This window comes from Idiotropiscis lumnitzeri, chromosome 5 (assembly GCF_059441095.1).
Source record: "Idiotropiscis lumnitzeri isolate Australia: NSW breed Sydney's pygmy pipehorse chromosome 5, RoL_Ilum_1.0, whole genome shotgun sequence".
In the NCBI taxonomy this organism is placed as follows: Eukaryota; Metazoa; Chordata; class Actinopteri; order Syngnathiformes; family Syngnathidae; genus Idiotropiscis; species Idiotropiscis lumnitzeri.
The window spans coordinates 13,182,228-13,197,179 of NC_142395.1; the positions used below are offsets into that span (position 1 = coordinate 13,182,228).

Sequence of the window (14,952 nt, forward strand, 5' to 3'; positions counted from 1 at the left end):
CATGTTAAGTATTGCGAAGAAGCTAAACTGCCCATAGGTGCGAACATGAGTGTGAATTGTTGTTTGTCTACGTGTGGCCTGGAATTGGCTGGCTACCAAGCCGGGGTGTACGAGTGCCCACACAGCTGCGATAGGCTCCAGCTCAGCAGCTCTCCTTATGAGGACAAGCGCTAATGGATTATTTGGATTCTGTTTTGTCCAGTAAATAATGTCATACAGGGGTAGAGGAGGGAATTTGTTTTCTCTATGTATTTGTAGGCCCATTTCATATTACGCTTCACGCATCGCATACATAGAGATAAAGTCTTCAACGTGTGCTATTGACAGGGCGTCCTTATAACAACCTTCCGCGTGAATTGCCTGTGGACCACTCTGCCGAGTTAGCTAAATGTTAATTTATGTACCTCATGTTGTGTCTGTATGCATGTCTTGAACATGCTATTAATAGAACATGCTTGGTGGGGGGAGAAGCGAGAGAGGAGGGGGAGTGATTTCCCTGTAGCTAGTGCGCATACAGCATTGCAGGAAGATGGTGCTGTGAATGCTAATAGAAGTCACTAGTTTGTCATCTTTTGCCTAGTGGCTCGTGGCCTTGCAGGAATCAGTAGCGTCACGATACTCGGGCGCTCTACTCCTCCTCCTTCAGGGGTTTTGTGGCTGCTGAGGTGGGTCTGCCCTGGAAGCAAGCCTCCCAATCAAGGCAGAGCAGAGGACACTCTGCCTTGAACGACCTTGAGAAATGAATTGTGTCGTGACCAGGATTGTCTGTCACTTAGAGGGCAAAGCCATGCAGCACAGCAGTGATGGGAGAATGTCAGTGATGTGTTTGATGTTACATCTAGTTTAGTGCTCATTTGCCATAGAAAATTAGGCTAAATAGTTTGATGGCTGCATATAGATACAGCGATAATGAACATCATATATCAATTTGCGGTGGTGATCGGCTTATGACAGCATTTAATTCCAAAAGCCGAATTTGGGATCGAAGCCGAAATTGTTGATAAGTCGGAACACGCTACTGCAAAGGTGTCAAACTATTATTTTGTCACACGCCACATCATAGTTATGGTTTCCCTCAGAGTGCCATTATCATTGTGTATCTATACAAACAAATTAATTAGAAGTGAAGACAATTTGCAATTTTGGTATATGTCACAATTAGAATAGATATTTGTTGGAAAAACACTTTAAAATAAATAAAATAAATAAATAAATAAAATAACAGCACAAAAAGAAGAATGCTGCAAATGCTAATTATAATACATGCCATTTATTTTTATCTTGCGCCGCGTGATGACGTCTGTTTATACCTCTCAGTCCATTGTGTAGAATACATTGTTAATTAAGCAACTGAGGCAAATGAAGTGCGCTACTTGGCCGTGACTTCATTTGAGTCATAGTTCACATATTGGTCTAACCGGACTCTATATAATATTTCACAAGCAGTAATAGTAAATCAAGTTTATTTATACGTATAACTAAATTTATGACTGAAATCTAGCTCTCATCAGGTCTAGCAGCTGTTTCTAAAAATGGTTTAATAGATGGACTTTACCCCACAGTCAGCTGTCCACAAATATCTTTTTTTGAATATCATAAAGCTTGAAATGGAGCTGTTGAATACTACAAGAAATACACTGAACCCCACACCTGTAATAAGATTGGACCATCTCTGTTTTGCAGAACCAAAGATCAATGCCTCTGATCAGATCATCCTGCCGGCGGACTCCCCTGGCGTACCGGTTACTCTACGTTGCAATCTCACCACCGCACACAACCAGCACACGGAGAGCTTCTGGGTGAAGAATGGAAGGGAGCTCGCCAACACGCGGACCGAGCATAGGAGCACCGAGTACAGGTGTGGCTTTGAGGGTGCAGAAAATGCTGATGCAAAGTCAATCAAAGATCACAAAATGTATCTGAGTGGGTCAAGACAAAGGCAGCATGCCGATTGGCTTTCTTGCAGTAGACCTGATTTGAATTGCCCATCTCAATCAATTGGTGTCTTTGGACAAGCAAAACATGAAGTCTGATTTTTAACTGAATGTATACTAAAAGTGATGAAGCCTGGCCTTTGGTGCGATGTCGTTTTAACTTTGCACTGTCACAAAGGATCACCGATGGAGCACAAAGCCACTGTCGCCCCCGTAGACGAACTGCAGACTCTCCGTAGCCACAAGATAGGACCAATTGGTCACTTCCTTGTCACATTACATCAGTGATACTCCGAAGATTACGGCTAATGTGCCCATGGTTCCCTTCCCTGCAGAATCCTGAGCTGCTGCTCTGTAATATTCCAGCGTCATGCCAACACATTGTTCGCTACGAGCTTTCCGAGCCTCCGGGGCCTCGCTGCTGTAGTCCCAACTAATTAGTAGTAGTTTACTTCATTGGTTTGAATGACTGGTAGCTTTAAGATATGGGATTCACGTTTTCTGTCTGGTTGCAGAATTGGTAAACCACGGCCAGATGATTCCGGGGAATACATGTGTGTGTACACATTCGAAATGGCTCCGAATGCAAATGCAACAATTGAAGTAAAAGGTAAGATTCTTAATTTGTGTAACTGAATGTTTGAGATGTCAATGACACAAATGTCTATCCAGACTCTTGCTTGATAGACTGTGTCACTGTTCTGTGTAAATGCCACCAACGCCGATCCTGTAATAGTCTGGCTTTGTCGTTAGTATCAGGGAACGGACAGAGTCGGGACACCATTGTTGTGTTAAGGTATTTTTTGCGCAATACCAGAGCCAACAGAAAAGAGCCGACACCGGAATGGGAGTATCTCGCAATGATATTTCACTCATAAAAACTATAATATCACGAGACAGTGATGAGGATAATATTTTGGAAGAACATTATCAATCATGAACACATCACTTCTAGGCAAAAAACGATTTTATAGTGTTTCCGTGCCCAATTTAAATTCATACAGAAATAAGACTAGGAAGAGAGTCGCCAAGGTCGTAAAATATGCCCTTCGTTTATCATTCAGACATCATTTTAATGATTCAATTGTTGTCATACTTTGACATTGAATACCAAGGGTTCTCAGTTTACAACGACGGTGACGTAATAGATGTGTACGTAAGTCAGAACATTCAGTCTTTCTTAAACCTACGCTAACGCAGTAGTCGTAATTATAACTGAGTGTGCCATCTTGTGCCACGTGACAAAAATTGTGCGCACTGTCTGTCATCTCAAGACCTCGTTTGTCTGGATTGCCGGCATAATAATATGATACCGCAAGCGATAACGATGCGATACATTGTGATATCGATATTGTACCCCACCCGAGTAGCCACTCACTCTCTGTGACCTACTGAACAAGAGCCAAAGTTCTTGGCTTTGGTTAAACCTTTTGACATGCCACCGCTGCCCCGCGATCCACTGCTGACCATTCTAGGTATACCCAGTCTCTCGCCTAAAGTCAACCGCGACGTTAATGGCAACGAGCGGCATGGGAAAAGGATGGATGGATGGACGGACAGGCGGTCACTGGTTTCCTACAGAGCCACAGCAAGATAAAGATGTCCTAGAAAAGTTAGCAACCCGAGGCTGTGTGAAGTGACTCCTTGTCGACAAAGATGTTTGAACTCATCCTGTGCAACGGTTATGACAGGACGCTCTCCTGAGGCCGTTGTCACTCTTGGCTTTCGCTCAGATGACGGTCTTAACAAAATGGACAGGCGACTGCAAATGTTCTGCAGACATGCAAACACGGGGCTCTTCTGCAGGGCATTTCGCTGTCAAAACAGAAGCTCTCTTGTGATTGAAAACCGGGTTATCAAAGGACTGATTAATAGGTTATGTAAACAGTGCTAGAAAAGCTGACCGACCAAGCCAACTCATATGCCGTACCACGCAGGCTGACAGCCAAGCCGTCGCCTTGAATAAAGAATCTTCTCTGAGAAAGGGCAAGTGAAGACCCTGTTCAAGTGAAGCTTGCCTGCGTGCGGTACATAAGCCAATTTGCTGTGGCATGGCTAGGCTGCATACTGAGCGTGCCCTGACTCTTATTCCGTGGTTGTCTTAGAGCGCTGCCTGATTGCGTAACATGGGTGATGAGTATGTGTGTGTGTGTTCTGCTTTTTACTGGCTCAAGAGCTGACGGGACTCGTGTCCCTTCAAAGTGAAGTGTCCTGGCCGTCGCCGGGGCTGCGGGCATGTGACTGTTGAGGCTTTCTATATGTCCCTTTGGAGAGATAGTCAGTCTTTTAACAGGACACCGAGTGCCTGAGTATGTCCTTTATACTTCATCAATGGTAGAAGAAGCGACGGCCAGATTGATAACATTTTCACCGGCATCACCAAATGCTCTTTTTAATTTTCTCGAAGTGTTTGCAATCTTTTGTGACCTAGGTAGAGAGCCCGCTGTTATGGTAGCCAGCTTTGCACGGCGCTTCTTGGCAGCCGATTGCTGAGATCCCTCGCCTACAGTGTCCTTGGCACACTCATCCTTGCAGGACTCAGCTCTAGAGGCAACAGATGGGAGGCTTCTGTGATGTTGTAGGATTAAGGCTGTGAATCCTGGCCCAGCCTTCTCTGTTGCAGCACGGGAGTTTATTGTCTGCGATACTAAGCTCACTACCGCTACACATTTGGTACCTAAAAAAAGACCTAACCTGCTGAATGATAATGACATTTCCTGGAGGAACATTCCAGCTTGTATCCATTATCAATAATAGTATGCTAAAGTCATAGTTGGGATGTTAGCAATGTTATACGGACAAAAAACAGGAATGCAAATTAAAGACAAACAGACCTCTCCCAAATCTAATCTCGTTGCACACTTGAGTACAATGACAAAGGGATTTTTGATTCTGATTCTGAAATGAACTGTTAAGATAACTGTGGCGTAGCCAAATATGTCCTTGTCTAGTAATATTTTAAGAGGCTAACGAGACTGGATGAGATGCTAACCGTTGGTATCTTATAACTGTAGTTTTTGTTTATTACTTCAACTGGTTCGTTAGTTAGTAGGTCACATCCATGTTCACGGGAGGCTATGATCCCACACCTAACATCAATTTAGGACACGGTGTGACTCAATAGACAGGTGCTAATGTCTACCGAGTTGGGTGTAATTTTAAGGCGCTAATATTTGGTATGCTAACATTTGAAAGAAAGTCACATCAAACAGTACCCCAATCCCTCGCAAAATAAAGGGCCATAGCCGATTGGACGTTTTCATTTCCGGTCGTCAGTTACTATTTCACGAGGCAAATGAGAAATGATAACCTGCTAACATGGTATTCTAAAATATAAGCAGATAGCATACTTTTGTTAGTTCGTCCATTTGATTTGTTAATCAATAGGCTAGGTTCTGGTTTACGGAGAAAGACAGTTATGATTCAGGGAGATAAAGGAATGCATCAACGGCATAAAAGTGTAAACGGGAAAAGCAGAAATAATTTCATTCTGACTGTATCTTTCCGATTATTTACAATGTCAAAGCGTCTGCTGTGAACAAGGGCAATTAAACAACAAAGCGAATGCTGGCCAAAGACTTTTGGACTGTCCTGCGTATCATCACAAGCAGATCATATTCAAAGCTGCCAATAGAGGATTTAATTGAACTGTCTCTCAGTCAGCCGCTGAAATCCGAATGCATATCCTCTTCTGTGACAGCTATGACCTCGTCCCTCCTCAAAAGTCCACACTCTTTTTCTGCGCCTGGCACAAACGGTTTAATAATCGCGGGAGTGTGAAATTGAGGTTTCCGCTGGTTTGGCGCAACTTTGGACAGTTGTCTCCACGCTGTCACTCGTTGACATAATACAAGGCAGGGATAAGGCGCAAATGAGCTTGGCCACTCCTCTGCTCAGAGCAGCACGTGGGTGCCATAATTAGAGTGGGGGTGATGTCACCAAAGAGCTCAGACCCCCCTCTTGCTCCATTACCCGTGTGCAGTGGAAAAAAAATCACTCCGGGTTCTTATCCAGCCTAATTGCATGGAAGGAATTATTGTAATTTTGGGGGATTAGCACCAGAGTGGTTATCCTCTCACGACGCAAAGAGTCAAATGAAGAATCTCACCTGTTCTATTGGCAGATTGTTGTGACTTGGTGCTCTCTGTGACTTTTTCTATCCACGGTTTTGAATAGACATTATCCCAGTGCTCATTAATCAGAGCCCATTTATTTTGTTCCTTTGGCATTGCATCTGTTTTGTACAATTCACTTTGGAGTTTTGCAATTGCAACATCTGGAGGCGCTAATACCTCACCGATCCCGCTCTCTCATGACCTCAAAATGATTTGCCATGTTTTTTTTCTAATCCATATTGCAGTGTGATCTTACTCATTGCAGGGATTTAGTCGTGGGAGTACGCCAAAAATATAGATTTTACTGATCAGAACATCTGTCTGGGGAAATCTCACGTCCGCAACGACCGCTGGGATAGGCTCCAGCTCACCCACGCCCCCTTGACTATAGAAAATGGATGGAATAGGTCGCTGTCCATCTACAACCCTTGATTTTTTAAATGTTTCTTCTTTTTGACAGACAGCACTGAGTTGAAATTCACTGGAACTTTGAACTTAAGTCTGTTCTGTGATTCTGGCTGAAATACAAAAAGAAAAGAATAAAAGAAAAACACAAAATAATATGAATATAAATTGTTCCAGAGTCAAACTGCAACCATAATAAAGCCCAAATTAACCCGACAGGTGATTTTCAAAGTAATATATTTACATTTCTGTCATACAAATATAAAGAGAAGTTGACTGCTGTAAAATAAAACTAAAATAAAAAAAAACTAGTTAAGCTGTGTAATCGGAATGATGCCGTCACATAGTGGCACACAATATTGCAGCAATGAGATATTTTCCGGACTATAAGACGCACTACATACAAGCCGCAGCAACTCTTTTTGGGGAAAAAAAATAAATAAAAAATCTGCACCAGCCTATAAGGTTGCAGTTTTCTATATTGAAAAAACTTTGTTGTTTACTGCATGTTCAGAACAATTTTGTACTGTGAATGCACATAAAGGTACATAAACAGATTGTTAAAACAGTGCCTCTTAACACTGCAACAACTTTGCTAATTAAAACAGAACAGACCCAAGAGGAAGAAAAAAAAATCGACATTTATTTAGCGTATTTTCTGAACTATAGAGCGCCCCTAATGTCGAAAGAAAAATCCACAGAAAAGCTGCACCGTTGTATTAGCCGCATGGTTCAAAATCGAGGAAAAAAGTAGTGGCTTTTAGTCCGAAAAATACGGTATTTGAATTCTATGCACCCGGTAGTTAAAGGGGAGGACGAAAACCCACATCCGTCCTTGCTTAATCCATTTAAAAAAAAAAAAAAAAAAAAAAAACGTCGACATGCGTCCTCCACCCAAAAAATGGGACTGTTCTGTGTTCTTAAACTTTTTGTATAAACTCGACCTTGTATTCTAACGTTTGTATTGCTCTTTTTCTTCTGCCACATTTATCATGCTTCTACGAGTTTTGCACACCACTTATTTTTTATCTCTTATCATAGCAAAACCTGTTATCACCGGCCATAAACGAAGTGAAAATAAAAATGAGGGGGAAAACGCAATGCTTTACTGCAAGTCGGTTGGGTATCCGCATCCCACGTGGACATGGCGTAAAATGGAAGGGACCACCTCCACGGTAAGATATTTTCTCAAATAAACATTAGAAGAACGAATTTTCGACATTAATGAAGCACTTAATCCCTTTCAGGACATCGACAACTCCACTGGACGTTTCTTCATCACAAGTCGAGACAACTACACGGAGCTGAACATCGTAAACCTTGATATCGACGCAGACCCCGGCAAATACGAGTGCAATGCATCCAATGCTATCGGGACAACTGCTGAAATCACCATCCTGCGGGTGCGAAGCCATCTTGCGCCGCTTTGGCCATTCCTGGGTGTGCTCGCAGAAATTATCATCCTCGTGGTCATCATTGTCGTGTATGAGAAACGAAAGAGGCCAGATGACATTATTGATGGTAAGAGACGCAGTTTCCGACCATTTCTTTGCTATTTTTTCTGTGTTAGCAGAAAGACAAACGTCCTGTCCGAAATAGGGATCGGAATAACATGTTATCCGATCCAATAAAATTACAACAGAGCAATTATTTGATAAGTGTGATCTATCAAATTTTAAATAATGTTTGAAAAGGAATACTTTTGACTATAATGTGACTTAAGAGTGGAAAAGTATAGAAAAACCTAGGTATAATACATACAAATACTATTTTATTTTTCGTAATAAATAGAAATGAATGAATCGCTCACATGTCCAATTCCACATGTCCACACATACTGATTTTTAAACGTTTTTTTTTTTCTTTGGAAGCAGTTTACAGTTTACAATTTATTCTTTTTTTTTTTATTTACAATTGTCGTCCCAGATAGTTTGTTATAATATAACATAATATAAATTACTCGAAAGACATCACAGCATACAAGAAACTGCTCTGGGCTTGGGCTGACTCCAATTTTTACCGCTTGTTGGTTTGTGCGTACCCTGCTTAAGTATCAGTCCTGACTTTCCTCAAGACGTGATGCGTCGAAAGGGAACCTCAAGTATTGCCTGACATAAATCCCCATGCGAGACACATGCAAATATGACCTTTATGGCTTCACATTAGGTAAACGAGAGGCGAACTAACCTTTTCAAGACAGCGATGGTAACAATGGTGTTGATCATATACTGTACATAAGCAACTCAGATGTGTCACTGAATTGGTTACTATTTTTCCCTTCCCTTTCTTTCGAAATGGCACCATAATCTAAATGGGTGGTAAGTGAGAGATTCTGCATGGTCCTAGAGATGTGTTTTTATCAGTTGTTTTCAACAAGCCTACTGTCTATTGCCCCAAAAATTCACGTGTGAATTTGTCTCTCTCTCTGTGTTTGTTAAATGTTTTGATCTACCGCCAGAGATTCAATATTCCTCACCCGATATAATATTAGGTTATGCCAGCAAATAAACGAAAAAAATGCTTTGCATGCCTCCCCTTGCAATAATATTTGAAGCCTTCTGTGTTGCCGCATCGCACAAACTGGGTTCGAGTGTGGGCGGACACACTGTAAACAACGCCTGCGAACTCAACTTTGTTTTAACACACTCATCCCTGCAGCAAAAAGCTTCAGCGAATCATCTTACAGCCTCAGACTGAACGTTATGTCTTATTCATCTAAATGAAATATGACTCCAAAAAAAAAAAAAGGCAGAAGTTGATGAATAAAAAAAAAATAGAGACCTGATTTGAAATTCAAATAACGTTTCTCATTGTATTAGACCACAATGCGGCTTTCAAACCGTCGCGTGCTTCCGGTGGAGCCCAAATCCCGAGGAGGACGTGACCGCTGGAAAATGTCTCGAAACCCCAAAGGCACCCCCGAGTCAACAAAGGTTATGACTAACCTTTACAAATGCGACTTTATCATCTTTTAAATTCAACATACGACTACGGCCCCATTATACAGAAACACAAGTGCGACAGGCCTTGCTGTCATTATAGATCACGGCGGGGCATCCAAACGCTCTAATACAGCCCAAACAAAGCTTCAGGCTACATCTTGCATTTGTTGTTTTAAAGCAAACAAAGGAGATTTACTCAGGCAAATGTGTAAGGAATATTAAACAGCTAGATTTTGGCTAGACTTGAAGGCGCTCCTCTGTCATCAACTGCAAATTGACAAAAGGAGAGTGATAAGATCTCTGTGATGTTATTTTTATATCAGTTGGAGTTAAAGTTAGGTAGCGAGCATACTTAGCATAAAAGGATTGGTCACAATCGTGCATGTTATGTCTTTGGAGGAAAAAAAATCCAATAAAATACAGTGGAACCTCTCAGACTGAAAGCCCTTTATGTCATGCAATCCAACCATTTTCAAAAATTCATCCAATGCGTCTGTGTATTTGACATGTTCGTTTAATTTCCAAGGTTCAAATTTGCATTTTGCGCCTCAACAGAACACATTAAAATTTCAGAATAACTGCTAGCTAGCGACGAGCTTCGGCTTGCAAATAATTTGGCTAAACGCATGCAGAGTTGCTTGTAAATCAGTAATCATCGCCTCTGTTGCGGCAAAAACATTTCTGATTCACAAAGGGACGACAAGGAACTTGGTGAAGCCATGCTAATTGACAAGATAATTGAGTGCACTTTTCACAGAAGTCGGTCAGGAAAAGTGTTAAAATTAATTGTAGCGTATGCAATTTTGCACAGCAAAATATCCGACAAATTACTGTAAAAAGTGAAAACAGAACTAGAAACCACAAACGAAACAAGCTTAGTTACGGCATACATCAGCTGGGAGGAATGGAAATTACTTATAGTAAATCTTTTTAACTCAAATGAACTTTTCTAAAACTGCGCACAATCCATTAAGAAATACTAAGTTCAAACTGAATTTTAAATTTGTGTTTGAAATTGCCCCTCTGAAAATATTTCTAGACAAGAAAATACATTTTGCTGCTCTACATAAAGTGAATTGAAGAAATAAAAACTGTTTTCATTCGTTATCTTGTTGAATTTCAATTGTTTAAGAAAACCCTTGTTTGAAGTCCCTGGGATTCATTTGTAAATAATTAATGCTGATCAAAATTGATTGCTAATCATTAATTAGCAAAAAAAAAAAAAAACATTTCGAGCCTTGATTGTTTTTTTGCATTATGTTAAAAAAAAGACCAAGAATAATAATAGACAAGTTTTGTATGCTGTATCTGCACCACAAGCCGAGTGTTGTTGTTGATGTTTTGTTGTGGTCCTGTTTTACAGTGGTTAACTTTTCCGCTTGTGGAGCAATTAAGAATGTTAAAAAGGTGACACTGGCTCGGTGCAGCAACAGCACAACTTTCTCATCATACGCTTTCGTGATTTACGTGGCTGTTGTCAATGTTAAAACGGTATTTTAATTTTGCCTGTACAATAATTACAGTTTGATCTTCAAACAGGAAACATTCCCATTGTTTCCCATGTGAAATCCAGACAAAAATGGAGGTTCACCCAGCCTGTGAGGTTTCACTGTAGTGGACTGGATAACTCTAAATATGAATCCTGCAAGAAATTAGGACCCAGATTTTGTTTTATTCATGCTCATTATTGGGTGTGACGCAATGCAAATTTTCTCGCCATTTCATCAAGATTTTATTGAAGAGAAAATATATATAAATATCTTTTAAAAATCCCTTTTAGTTTTTGACAATTGGGGGGCCGAAATTGTTCCAAATCTTTGATGCGTTGAACTTTGCAAGTATAAAATATGTTACAGCTCCTCGATGTACTCAATAACAGCTAATAATAGTCACCGGAAACCAATGTCTTAAAAATAAATGTTATTTATCTATGATCTATTTTTAAGTAATATTTTCTTCTCTGAAAACAACACAACAATGTTGCCGTTAACAAGCACCTGCGATGATCTTGGGACAAACAGCAAAGTAATATTGAAACACTTTGGTAAAAGAAAAACATTTGCGCGAATCAATGCATACACAGCTCGGGAAAAGTGTGTGCACAGCCTCCAGTCGGTTTCATCGGGCAGAAAAATGAAGCGATTAAGGTGGATTATATTTGCTATGTTTATGCCATTCAAATCAGCAGCGAGGACTCTCAGCTCACGAGGCACAGCCTCTCTAAAATCTCCTTTTAGCATCCCAGATTCCCGCCGGTTTTGGCCCCCCCGTCTGCGTGCATTTTGACTCGCTGTATTTGAACACCTCTCATGCTCCACAGTCAAGGGCTCTGAGGCAGAGGCTCACATTTATACCCTGTGTTTCAAATCTAGTTGCTTGGGATTTTTACTGTGTGATCAATTTGGCAAACCAACCAACCCCCCCCCCCCAAAAAAAAATCATAATTTGTGAAATGACATGCATTGTAAAAATAAAAAAAAGTAATTGTGCTTTTACCACTGTCACACAGTAAAAATCGGTATTTGTCATGTGCTTGCAGAGGCAGTATAGTAAAAACAGCTTGTGTGGCGTGTGCATAGGAGGTGAGAAAACGGTGGCATATGCAGAAAGACGTCCTGCCGCAATTGGTCCCAGCGCCGTGTTTGATGACTAACGTTATGACTGCTGTACTATTCTGCTTCATATTAACGCCATGGAATGCTGCTCTAACGCTGCCGATCTGCGACTTTGGAACTGCATGTTTGCATCTGTATGCCAAACACCTCGTCAAGAGCACCAAATGAAACGATGAGCCTTGTTTCCACCGAGCTACAAGATTACCACCAACAATAAATACATCTGTCTTCATGCTTGTTGGCGCGGACTTCACTTCCGCCATTTTGTTTTTATATGCTACATTCGCGTAGTGACAAGATAGCGTGTGACATGTGAAGTCATGGAAATTTATAGGGATGAAGATGTTTTTAGGATCCTATCCGATGTCGGGCTATGGAAAGGAAAATCCATTCAAATCGATATGTCGATTTTTTTCAAAACCAGCATAAGTAAATGCAAAACTTAAAATTTCTAGAAACATTTGTCTGACACAAACAGACAAAATAAGCAATTTGCTTTAAGATTTCTTTTCAGATAGAAGGAAATTGATGTATGGCCGTGGATGAACAGTAACACAACTCCTCATAATTGGCAATTAGTGCTGCCGCTGCGTTTGAGCTTGAAAACTGGCCCGTCATGATTTTCATGCCAATCCAAGCTTCATTGCACTTGTATGAAAATTTGGCAAAACGCTCTGCATCGTGCTGTATTTTCCAGCATAGCGAGGACGTTTCATTTGCATTGCTGCCCCCACACCTGACAAAAGGGTGGGCGAGAGACTGTCTAAACGTATGCCTGCTCAGACAGCATCTAACTTTTGACGCAAGATAAACCGCTTGTCTACTAACGCCATTTTGATCAATTTGATCAAAGTGCAGGAAGAGATACATGAGCTCCATGGACGCATGTGGTTTATTTTCATTCATAAATACAGCCATGGAAGACCACCTTGTTTTCTTCTGGGTATTCAGATAAAATTTAAAAATATATATCTTTGCTTGGTTAAAGATACAGAAGTAAAAAAAAACAACAGATTTACAGTTAATACTAAACGGTTGTCTGGTTTTCATTTTTAGATAATATAGCACGGTCAGTTGGCCATTGTTAATCTCGGGAAAATATGCACATTTTCCCAATCGGATGGTGTTTTTCCTGGCCATTAGCAGTCATACTATTTGCGTAGCTAATACAGCTAGCACCATTCCGCGCTGGAAACAAAAAAAAGCCTGATTCGGTTTCATCAATTTAAATTGTACCCTTGTGTGTGTGTGTGTGTATGTATGACTATTCTCATTCATTCAGAAAATTATTTACTATTAGAGATGAATTACAAACCAACAGTAAATGCAGAGATTCATACTGTGTGGTGCTGTAGGGAAATGATAATACCACCGTGATACTGCTGAAAGCTCCAAAAAGATCCGTGTTCTCATGCCAAATCGGTCACAATAGCTCATTCGTGATTTTTTTTGCCTTAAAAAAAAAAAAAATCACTGTAATATTGCTGGCTGTAATTAAAAGGCAGTTTCAAATGAGCCATCTGTAAGCCTCCTACACTTATGCTCAGTCTGAAAATGAATAGCAACCCCAAGGGTTAAAATTAGATTTGTGGTAGCTTTAATTAAAATTCCACTACTTAAACATTATGTCACTGCCGGACGTTTTCCCGCGCTAATATAGTTGTGTAGCTTTAGCGCCTTCCAAGAAGGCTCATTTTTAAATGTAGCCTTTTAATTTGACACAGTTTGTGCATAGAAAACTGCTGACTTGTGTGATTGCAGAGCTTATCACGAGTGCACGGCTGTGTCACACCACCATTCAAAGCAATCTGTTCTCTCAGCAAACGTTCACGCTTGAATAATTCGGTGGCCTATATTGAGCAATTTTGGAGCAGTTCGAAGTTGATTTTTTTTTTTCTTCTTCCTTTTCTTTTATACCTCAGTGAAATAGCTACCTGTGCAAGGTTGTTGTGGTATATTTGGTATACATTCTTTTATTACCTTGATCTCACGTTTGTCTCTTGTGTTTGTTTTTCATTCCCTGTCCGTCCCTTCAAAGATGATGAGCCAGTTGGACCAATGTAAGTCAACAGATCTACACACACACAGTATTTTATTAAACAGCAGAAATAAATGCCGTAACTAAATGAGTTTGCCGTTTCATGCTCAAGACATCAAGAAGAAAAATCATGAGTAACTGTTGAGCCGACTTGAACTCTGTTGCGAACCCAAAGTGCAGCACCAAATGGACGTAAAATAGTCTCTTGGATGAAGGCTGGCATCTTACCGCAGCTAAACATGTTCCCTGTGAATCTTAAAGATGAGCTTATGTTAAGTTAAACCAAACAATTACACACACATCTCTCAGATGAATTTCAGTGTGGAGTTGAACCAATGTTGGAAGCAAGTTCTGTACGGAATATTAAAGAGATCGTAGTCAATATTGCCTAACGTAGTCATGCCGCAACGTAGCATGTGCCAACTACACTGCGTTTATCCAAAATAGAGCTTTGCATGGATAGTATTTAGCTTTTTAGATGATCTTTCCTGAGGTATAACTGATGCGGTCAATCTGCACTGTTGTGCCCAGTCTGTCTCATTTCTTGCCATTTCATTGCAGTTCTCTGCTTTTTTTATGTTTGCTTTGAAGACCACTTTCCCTTGAAGGCTATTTAAATGAGCTGATAGCATTGTTGAAACTTATTTAAATTTAAAAAAAAAAAGCCTCCGTTATCTGCAGTTCAACGGAAAACACAGAGCCGTTATTTGTGAAAATACTCAAATTCATACTGTGATTGCACCTGTTTTTTTTTGTTTGTTTGTTTTTTTTACATTTGTGGTTTCTAAACCCAACCTGCTTCTTTCCCAGGAAAACCAATTCTACGAACAACCACAAAGACAAAAATGTCCGCCAAAGGAACACAAAATAAGCAATCGACTCATGTAAGACACTGTGGAGAGT

General features: G+C 40.5%; 1 protein-coding gene across 2 annotated transcripts in view; it reads left to right on the forward strand.

Moving 5' to 3' along the window:
* Positions 1 to 14,952, forward strand: part of nptnb (neuroplastin b) — a 32,402-nt gene that overhangs the window by 16,190 nt on the left and 1,260 nt on the right. For both annotated transcript variants that reach the window (XM_088295677.1, XM_088295675.1), the window contains exons 3-8: positions 1,684 to 1,858; positions 2,450 to 2,544; positions 7,496 to 7,629; positions 7,702 to 7,975; positions 14,050 to 14,071; positions 14,860 to 14,933. In XM_088295677.1, coding sequence (XP_088151803.1) covers positions 1,684 to 1,858; positions 2,450 to 2,544; positions 7,496 to 7,629; positions 7,702 to 7,975; positions 14,050 to 14,071; positions 14,860 to 14,920 — 761 coding nt within the window. In that variant the 3' untranslated portion in view covers positions 14,921 to 14,933. The remainder of the gene's footprint in view (positions 1 to 1,683; positions 1,859 to 2,449; positions 2,545 to 7,495; positions 7,630 to 7,701; positions 7,976 to 14,049; positions 14,072 to 14,859; positions 14,934 to 14,952) is intronic.